The sequence below is a fragment of the Camelus bactrianus genome, chromosome 23 (assembly GCF_048773025.1).
Source record: "Camelus bactrianus isolate YW-2024 breed Bactrian camel chromosome 23, ASM4877302v1, whole genome shotgun sequence".
In the NCBI taxonomy this organism is placed as follows: Eukaryota; Metazoa; Chordata; class Mammalia; order Artiodactyla; family Camelidae; genus Camelus; species Camelus bactrianus.
The window spans coordinates 26,338,366-26,348,605 of record NC_133561.1 but is presented as its reverse complement, the minus strand read 5'-3'; the positions used below and the strand labels follow the sequence as shown (position 1 = coordinate 26,348,605).

The window sequence follows — 10,240 nt, the reverse complement described above, 5'->3', positions numbered from 1 at the left end:
TTAAAAACAATATTGTCACTTTCTTATTTTCATCTAATTGAAAAGCAATAGCTCTCATCCAGATGTGCAGTGCATGGTACACAAAACAAGGTTTTAGGAGATGTTGGCAGTACTCTGGAAAGACCATATTGCCTAAGAATTCTTTTCTGAACCAAGATCCATCAAGTTAAGAAAACAAGTTGGCCAACAGCAGTGGTAAGACACCACTGATTGTATCTATGCATTCTGATTTCAGAAATGTTTAAGTATGAAAAAATAATGTGGAATCAGTTGAAGTGTAGTTCAGTAGTCCCCCCTTATCCATGGAGGATGCATTCCAGGACCTCCAGTGGATGCCTGAAATCACAGGTAGTACTGAACCCTATGCATATATATTATGTTTTTTCCTACACACTTGCATATGTGCCTATGATAAAGTTTAATTTATAAATTAGGCACAGCAAGAAATTAACAATAATAAAGTAGAACGATTATTATATACTATAATAAAAAGTTGTGTGACTGTGGTGTCTCTCCCTTTCTCAAAATCTTACTGTACAAATTTAATGCCTTTTCCATCTTAACTAAGCACTTACCATGCTCTGTGGCTGTTAACTTTTGCAGCTTGAGGTGGAACAGCAAAACTGGCACTAATTTCTTTTTCTTTCTTCACAGTTTCAGATAGGTATGTTCTTACTGTAGATCTTAGCAATCTCAGTGTATGATTTTTTTTTTTCTTTCCTCATTAGGAGCTTTCACCTTTTCACTTAAAGGAAGTGCTTTACAGTTTCTGTCTCCGGATTGCCAGCACCACTACTCTTGTTCTTTGGGGCCATTATTAAATAAAATAAAGGTTAATTGTATACAAGCCCTATGATAGCTTGACAGTTCATCTGACAGATCTGATGAGATGACTACTAGGTGACTCATGGTTGGGATCCACTGGACAAAGAGATGATTCTCATCCTTGGGCAGGATGGAGCAGGATGGTAAGAGATTTCACCACGCTACTAAGAATGGCGGCAAGGCAGTGATTTAAAACTTATAAATTGTTCACTTCTGAACTTTTCCATTTAATATTTTTGGACCACGTTGGCTTCAAGTAACTGAAACCACAGAAAGCGAAATCAAGGATAAGGAGGGACTACTATGCTGTCTGTTTAGATGGGCAAGTGTATTTGGGAACTAGTTAAGGCTCTTAGCATTGAATACCTAGTAAACCGATTTGTCTTCCAGTCTGTCTACTTCCCATTACACATCTATCCTGTAAAGTACCTTTTCCACTTTCTCATTTAACCACTCAAAAATTGAAATGTTTCCTCCATTCCTATAAAACCAGCTCAAATCAGTTGACGTGGCACTTTTAACCTCCTCTTTCACAATTTCCTTCTACCTCTCAACCCTCCATCCTATACTCTTCCACACCGCCTTGCTTCTCAAGCCTTACCCCTCCTTTCAGTTTTAACCTACACAATATCCTTTCCAAAGATTTTTATCCCTTCTTTGGAATGGCTACTGTATTTGCCAATTCTGTTAATTATCTACTGCTTTTTAACTGTCAATTGATTTGTCAACTTTTTATCTCCCAACCAGAAGTACAAGTTCTTTAAAGAAATTGTTATCAGAGACAACACTTATCTCAGTCCTGAACTCAAATAACCAAACTCATGCACTAATGTCCTCTTGGGTTAATAATTCCAGATGATTACATAATTGTAAAATTTTAATAATCCTTGTTAGTAACTACGCTTACAAATTTAAAAAACAGCAAATACCAAAAGCAGCAGGTTAACCTATAATGACGTAATTCCTAAGGTTAATGCTTATAACACAAAAACTTCACATGTACTGGGTATGTTAGTGAGCCTTTGCAGTGTTACCCTTTCGATTTCTATTGTCAATTTTTGCCCACATTTTTTTCTTCCACATCACAGTCCTGTAACCCGGTCACCACACACACTAGCAACACTTACATTAAGCTGCAGTTTCCCTTCCAATGACTGAAGTCCAACTCTCTTCTGTGTAACCCAGCATAGCACGGGGGGTGGGGAGGCCACACGCACAAAACAATGAAGTAGATATTAAAATCAGTTTATTTTTCTACTTAACTTTTAATAAATGAGAAGAAACACAGTAGTCTGTCTCATAAAGAACATTTATAATACATAACAATCCATAAAGCCTCATGGTGAGGTAGGAACAGCTTTGGAAAACAACGCACAGTCATAAAACATACAAAAAGTTAGGTAAAATGTTGCAGCACTAAAGACATTTTATCTGCATCTGCATTTCATGAGATGATAATTGCATTTAACTGTGCCACATCTGGCCCGAAGGACACACTATGGCAGACACAAAACACAGCATGGGAGTTTCATAAACAATCACAGGATACACTGATACACTTCATTGTGCTGTTTCAAGGCAGAACCATAACATGGCAATTTGTGTCTTTTTATATATATAACCACATATTAATTGTATGTTACATTCCCTTCGGCATCTTTTTACCAAAGACACTGGGCAATAAAATTTTTGGTTTAAAGGTTTAAATTGAATTACATACAAAAGGCTCCTGTGCCAGTGAAAATGACTGCTAGATATTCCAGAGCTTGTTAATGAAACTAAACAGCGTTGCCACATAACATCGGTAGAGCTACATCAAAATAGTTCTATTATAATCCCCATTTCAGATGGTCAAACACTGTATGACAGTTTCAGTTTAAAAAACAACAAATCCTCCACCTTCCCAAGAGTTTTAACACTGTTTTACGACTTCACTGAAACTCTACTAAAATAAATATTTCTATATGGTAGGATTATTCTCCGTATTCGTGTGTGAACATCTTAAGACAGCAGGTAAATGACATTTTATCATTCAAATGGTATCTGCTTATAAACAGTAAAAATCTTCAACTCAATATGTTAACCTACTAAATACTTCACATTAGGTTCCATAGGCCTTTTCCCTCAAAACTTCCAAAGGTTCAAAATTAACTGAAGATGTTAACAAGATACAAACATATTAACATAGTCTTTTACCTGTTGTGATTTTCCAAGGTGCTTTTGATGGAAACTTGTCCCATTCAAATTACATACCTTAGTTATTCATATTGTTTTCTAAAATGTTAAAATACATACAGCAAAGTTTTTTACTTTTTTTTTTAGGTTCTCGTCCATACTTTTACAGTGCAGATGCCCTTCAAAAAAAAAGAAACTCATTTAACTATCATATAAACTAAAAGGTGACAATGGAGAATTAAATCTCTCTCATCACTAAGGCGGCATTTGGCTTGGAAAAATGTCTGGGTTGGTTTTAATTCAGGCACACGCAGCACCTCCTTCTAACTAAATTGAGACAAAAGACAAGTTTCTAAACACATATTCTAAATACACTGATCTTGCTCAAATATAAAAGAGCCAGCAGGAGAGATGCACCTCCTAAAACTGATGCAGTGTTATAAAACAGCATTTAAATATTGGGTTTAAGTCTCCTAATAATTCATGGCATTTCCCTCATTTTCTTTCAGGAAGGAATAAGCTATTTTGGAAAAGACACTTAAATCCCACAATATTTAAATATAAAAGCATTTTTAAAAAGATAATGCTAATATAGCTAAAAATGGGTTAGAAAGTGCATTGTAAAGAAATAAATAATTCTCTACTAAAACTCAAAAGGTGAGTCAGTGCCCACTGATTTTGCTATTATGGCAAAAGTCCTTTGAAAAAAAGAATCCTATGGTACCACTTTGTTACATACAAACTACTTAAAATTATGAAAAGTGAAATAACTGAAATCTAAAGGCTGTTACTTTCAAAGCACTTTTGAAAAAAAAAATTAGCCCTTGTCTCATGCTTGTACACTGAAAAAATACTCATTCAGTTGATTTTAATGTGTTAGACAATCTTTAAGAAAGACCCAATAGAGCGTTGTAAAGAAAACCTCATTGAATGTAATACATTTTACCAGTTATCCTTTTGTATCATTACTGAAATGTTTCTATAATGTAAACTGTTTTGAGGTCTTCAAAAGATGGTTTTGTAAAGTGTTCAATCAGGAATGTACATGATACAGTATAATTTGAAGCTTTCTTTTGTTCATCCGTATAATGAGATTCCTCAATTTCATGTTTTAAAAAAAGTTTGCAAAATTCAAAGGAACTACCAGTTTAGGAATTGAATCACACAATATCAGATAAGAGTATTAAATGATCAAGATGTATTGCAAATTGGCAGGTTATGGTTTTGGCCCATTGTCGTAAATGTGAACTTACAAACTATATTCCTAAAATTACCTCATTCTCATTGGAAAAATCGAGTGTTCTTAAATAGGCCCATTGCCAGCAATAGGCTTATACTAGAAAAAAAACACACCATCTACCACAAAAGAGCATCCCTTTAAAAAGTTAACTGTCAAATGCCAACATTTTCATCTTAAGACCCATTAAACAATGTATTATCTCAAATCCTAAAAGGTAGCCATCCCAAAAGTAGTCAGCTATAAAAGTTACTAAAGTAGTCAGGATACCTTGTTTCTAGAAAAATAGAGCTATACATGATAACTGATATTAATATTCATCCTTTTGAGGACAAAAATCTAGTTTCTTCAAAGCATAACCCCTCTCTATCAAGAAAAATATAACTTAAATACCCTTAAATAATATTTGTGTATGGATTTGAAATCCATAGAGACAATGAAATAGTCAAGAATAATTTTCTGTGTAGATACTGTGGCATCTTGCAAGATAAGCCACCATGAAAAGATCTGAGCAACGTCAAGGCAATCTTAATGATGAATTTTGCCTCAACTAATTTCTCTTTTTGAGACTTTAATATCCAAAATGCATTAACCTTCAGATTTCTTTTTTTCTCCCAAGTCAATGGCTCTTGGCAAAGCACAAGCATTGCTGGTTGGGCTCAAAAAGCTCCATTTGAATTCATTCACAATTGGTCACTGTGAAATGACTTCAACTCTGAAGTTATTTTTAAAACCCACAATTTAAAAGATTACATTAATAAGTTTTCATTTCGCATGTAATTATTAGATTAAATGTAATGTCCTTAAAAATATTTACTGCATATATTTTGTGAGTCAACTTTCAGCTCAATGTTTCTAATGCCAATCTATCAAAGAAAGTAATGCTGGTGAACATGTCCATATTTTAGATTAGTTTTGTTAAAAATAAAAAGTTAAAATTCTCAGAATAATTTAGAAATGTAGTCTGAATATTAACTTACAAGAATCTAAATATTTAATTTGGTAAACTTTCTTCCCTGCTCTTACTCCTCATATGCCCTATTACGTGTACACTACAGTTCAATTTGTTAATCAACTGTTTATAAGAATAATACTCAGCAATATAGGATACAGAATAGTAACTAATCTTCAGTATTATAAACACCCTATGTGAAGGAAACAAGGGAACTTTTCCTAATACTATCCATGAGTCACTCTTAAAAAATGCTGCCATTATGCTATGTAATGATCTCAAAGGGCAAGTAAATATTACATAAAACGTCAAAAGAAACCAACCTGTTGATGACTTTAAAGTTCTAGCAATTACAATTCTAATAAACAAAATATAACACTGGGGGGAAAAGAAAAGCAGAGAAATTCCAGTAACAATTTTAATTTATTTATCCCCCTAATTAATTTTTTACCATGGAAAAACTGGAAATCAAATGTCATTATGTTATATAAGGTTTATACTTACTTGAAACAAAAATGTAACATAGTGTTAAAACTGGCTTTCCAAAACTGTTACAGCATAGCTGTACTCTGCACTAATAATCACAAAGTTGTAATATAGAACTCTGTTAAGCAGTCCCATTATGTTCTTACAAAAATAGAATTAAACTGTGTGACCAGACAAAGACTTCAATTACACTACTTGGCAAACATAGAAATTCAATGGAGTCTTTTTCCTCTTGCAGTTTAAAGCAAAAGTCAAATATCACATCTTTTTCAAGACTCACAAAGATGATTCAGGTTGTTTGTTTGGCATTTTTTTAATCTCTATCACAACGGCAGGGATGTTTTCAACTTTAGTCCTCCTGGGTTTCTTCTCTAGATTGTCACTAAGTTCTAAACAAGAAATGCTAACTGTTGGGGCCTTTTCTGCATCCTTTCCAGATTGGGCTTGTGGCCGTGTCCCACAACATTGCTTCAAAGCACACTGAGTTCTGCAGGCAAGTTCACATGGGACTACACTTGATTTAGAGCCTACACTAGCAAATTCAGGCTGAATGGTAGTAGCATGAATTCCGTGATTATGGAAAACGTCTTTAATGATCTTAGCCACCTGCATGTATGATGCCGGGTCTTCACATTTTATGTGAGCAGTGGCAATGATTCTGCTTCCAGCAAGCTGCCAAACATGTAATTCATGAACTTCCTCAACTCCTTCAACATCTCGAAGTTCTTTTATCAAATTTTTGATATCAATTTGTTTAGGAACAGTTTGGAGAAGAATAAGAGCAGACTCCTTAAGCAACGGGTAAGTTGTGTAAAGAAGTATACAAACCATTACAATACAAAGAGTTGGATCTAAATATAGCACCCAGCAGGGACCAGCCTCAGAAACTGCTGCCTGAGTACTATTAATTAATTCTACAAATGCTTTGCAGGGGTCAGGGATACATGGGTTCACACACATATTCCCTTCACTACAAACTTTCCAAGAAAAGTAAAAGACTAAAGCATTTACTACTACAATCACTGAACCCAAAGCATCTCCAAAGACATGCAGAAAAACTCCACGCATGTTAAGTTGTCCAGCCTTATCATCATCATCTTCCAATTCCACCTGGTCAGGTTCTCTGATAAGATTCCCATTCACTTGTACTTCCATTGGATCATTTCTGGACTTTTCTGGATCTACAAAGAAATAAAAATTCTTATCAAACACATTTAAGGTGTTTATATAACATTCTTGTCTAATTCCATTTAGGTGATGGAGGTGAAAATTCTTCATAAACAACAGAAAAATGTGCTCAGAGCAATTCAATATAAATTGATGTACTGGGAACAAGCCAGGACATAAAGGCCAGGACTAAATTAAGTCATTAAGATGATATTGCTTCCCCATACTCCTAACCACCCTCCTACCTTCCCATCTCCAAAAAAAAGTTCATCTTTTCTGTCAGAGGTGGGGGTCTTGTGAACATTCTGCTATACTTTCTGGCATATACCAAAACCAAACCAAACCAAAACAACAGAATGCTATTACCTCAAATTAAATGCAACTATGGATAAATCTAATACAAATGGCTGATTTGACACACAGCTCTCGTGGCTTTTTGTCATTAACACCTTAATTAAAAGTTAAGGTTAACTTTTAAACTTTTGTCATTTATGTAAACGATAGTCTCTTGGTGGAAGGGGTTTAGAAACTGACAAACAAACAATATAAACCTATCAATAATTACAGAGACTTCAGGAAAAGCTGGGACTAAATGATCACTATCCACCCTATTAGCTCCTAAACCAAATGTACTGATCTTTTAAAGGAATTATACACACGAGAGCAGCTTAATTTTGGGATTACACCTTGCAGAGCAGGAGTGAGAGGAAATTCAATTGTTTACTAAACCTTTCAAATGTACAACCTGAACTCATTAACATGGTATCCTGCATCTTGAAAAAAGGGTAATTGTGTAGTATCATACAACTAGGTACATCAATATAAATGGTAAAAATTGGTAGGAAATACACCAAACTGTTAACATCACTGAGCCTGGGCAGTAGGGTACTAGGTTGATTCCTTTTTCCGGCTCCTTTTTTTCAACATTCATTTCCCAACTTTCCTTCAAGAGCACTTAATGTTTAGATGAAAACTATCCACTAAAAACATAAGATGAATAAAATACCATCACTTTTTACTTACAAAAAATACTGAGTGAAATGTTAACCATGCCCAGACACGCTATGCCTAAAATTTTCAGGATTAGGTTTAGATTTTAGAAAATTAACTGAAACATACACTGGTGTTCATCATAGGACACCTTTACCCAGGATTTTGAGCTCAGGAAAGTCGATCACTACATAGCTCTGGTTACAATATTAAGAAACTTGTTTAAAGGGCATAAGAACTACTTGGGCAGAGCAAGGTTCCAAACAGCCAACAACTAAGGACCAGTGGGGGATGCTCTCCGTTTCTCAACCGGGCCAAGAAATTCAATTAGGAAGCATTTTTGACTGTGCTAACGCCAAAATCAGACAGTCTCTTGAAAAGATAGCCTGTAAAGACAGCCAAGTGCGGCTGTGGACTGCAGCGGGCTGCCGGTCACCTCCTGACCTCTTTTGCCCGCTCTCACCATCACAGTGCCCATCTACACCCCCAGACGCGCTTCCCGGCTCCTGACTCCGGGCTGAAAGGGGGGCCTACTTCTATGTCCTCCAGGCGGGTGCGGGTGCGGGTGCGGGTGCGGGTGCGGGACCGGGAAGGAGCAGCCAGGAGGCCGCACAGCGCGGCCGCTCGGGCACCAGGGGGCGTGCGGGCCACCCCGCCCGGGGCCATCCAAGGGTCTGGGCTCCCCAACGCCAACCACTTGCGGCAGCGACTTTCTCTCCTCACCTGTCTGGTCCAATTTCAGCCCGTTGGAGTTGCTGGTATTGGACACCAGGATGTTAGTCTCCTCCTGGTCGGGACCCTGCTCACCTGGGGGCATGCTGTCGCTACCCCCGGCGCGGCTGCTCTTGCCGCGGCCCCCCTTGGGGAGGCCGTGGCTGTGCCCCCCGTGCGAGTGGCCGTGACCAGAGTCGTTGCCGAAGCCGCTGTGATGGTGGAAGAGGCACAGCCCCAGCACGTTGACCACCAACCCCGCCACGCCGACCCCGAGGACCACCAGCGGCTGCTGCATCTCGTGTGGCTCAATGAAGCGCTCGATGGCCTCCAGGAGGATGGCGAAGCAGAGGCCGGTCAGGAAGATGGCGTTCACCAGAGCCCCCATCACTTCGGCCCGGATCCAGCCGAACGTGTTCTTCTGGGTGGCGTGGGTCCGCCGGGCGAAGCGCTCGGCCACCAGCGCCACCACCAGCGCCAGCACGTCCGACAGCATGTGGAAGGAGTCGGAGAGCATCGCCAGCGACGAGGTCACCCGGCTCACCACCACCTCCAGGACCATGAACATGAAGGTCAGTGCCAGCATGCAGAGCAGCCGGCCACGGTTCCGACCCCAGCACCCCATGGCTGCGGTTTAGAGGGCCGCCGAGCGCGGCCCGGACACTCGTGAGGCTGAAGCGGCGGCGCCGAGGGCCGGTGACCCGGCGACGGAGGAGGGAGGGCGGCTTGGGGCTCTCACCGCCCGAGCCCGGCCGCTTGGGAGCCTGCTGTGGGGCCTCTGCGGCCGGACGGGGGCGAGCCCCGGGTCAAGCCGCCGAGCCCCCGCGCCTGCGGGCGTCCCCGGAGGGCAGGCGGCGCGCAGCTCCTCAGGCGTCCCTCCTCGGAGCCGGCGCGGAGGCCTGGCTCAGCCCCAGCAGCCCCCACACCCACAGCGGGGAGGCGGCGGCGGCGGCGGCAGCGGCGGGGAGCTGAGGCTCCCGGAGCCCGCGGTAGAAGAGCCGGAGCAGGAGCGGGCGGCGGCGGGGGCGGGCGACGAGCAGCTCCGCGCTGCGAAGGCTCCAAGCATCTGCGAGGTCTCCACGCAGGTCTTCCTCTCGCTGGTCTCCCTCCGCTGTGGCGCGGGCCGAGGAACCGATGCCTGAAGAGCTAAAGAGGCGGCGGGCGCGGCAGCTGCACTCGGCCCGGTATCGGGCGCCTTCTTCGCCCCCCCGCTTTTGCAGACGGTTTACAAAAAAACTTTGCTTTGCACTCGGAACCCCCGTTTTCACACGGACCCGAGCGTGACAAGGCCTCGCCGCCCGGCCCACCAGGCCCGGCACGCTTCCCCATTGGCCAGGACCCCCTCACGACAGCATCCTCGCACCGCCCATCCGCCCTCGCTATTGGATGGAGGCTCAGCGGGGCGGGAGGGGGCGGTGTCTCGGCTCCAACAGATGGGGGCGGGGCCTTTTCCTTCAGGAGCCGGGCGTGGGCTGGGGGCCGCGGCCGGGTGCAGCGACGGGCGTCGTGGGGGAGGGAAGGGGGCGCGGGCCGCGTGCAGCAGGAGGGGGAGGGGCAGGGCGGGGCAGGCGGGGTACCCCCGGCGTGGCGGGGCTTTTGCCCCGGCGCTGCGGGTCCTCTCAGCCCCCGGCACACCTGCGGGGGCCGGGCAGCAACAGACTTTGATCCTCCGAGCCGGGTCCACGTGGGGCGGGCCG

General features: G+C 42.0%; 1 protein-coding gene across 1 annotated transcript; it reads right to left on the bottom strand.

Moving 5' to 3' along the window:
* Positions 1–2,054: 2,054 nt before the first annotated feature.
* SLC30A1 (solute carrier family 30 member 1) lies at positions 2,055–9,972 on the bottom strand. Its single transcript, XM_074351853.1, has 2 exons — positions 8,556–9,972; positions 2,055–6,856 (listed from the first exon to the last, which is right to left on the bottom strand). The coding sequence occupies exons 1-2, from the start codon at positions 9,166–9,168 to the stop codon at positions 5,952–5,954; spliced, it is 1,518 nt and encodes a 505-aa protein (XP_074207954.1). The 5' UTR covers positions 9,169–9,972; the 3' UTR covers positions 2,055–5,951.
* Between the last annotated feature and the right edge of the window lie 268 nt (positions 9,973–10,240).

Coding starts and splice junctions, on each gene's coding strand:
- SLC30A1 (XM_074351853.1), bottom strand. CDS start 9,168: ATGGGGTGCTGGGGTCGGAACCGTGGCCGGCTGCTCTGCATGCTGGCA. Junction 6,857..8,555: donor GCTGAAATTGGACCAGACAG/GTGAGGAGAGAA, acceptor ATTTCTTTGTAG/ATCCAGAAAAGTCCAGAAAT.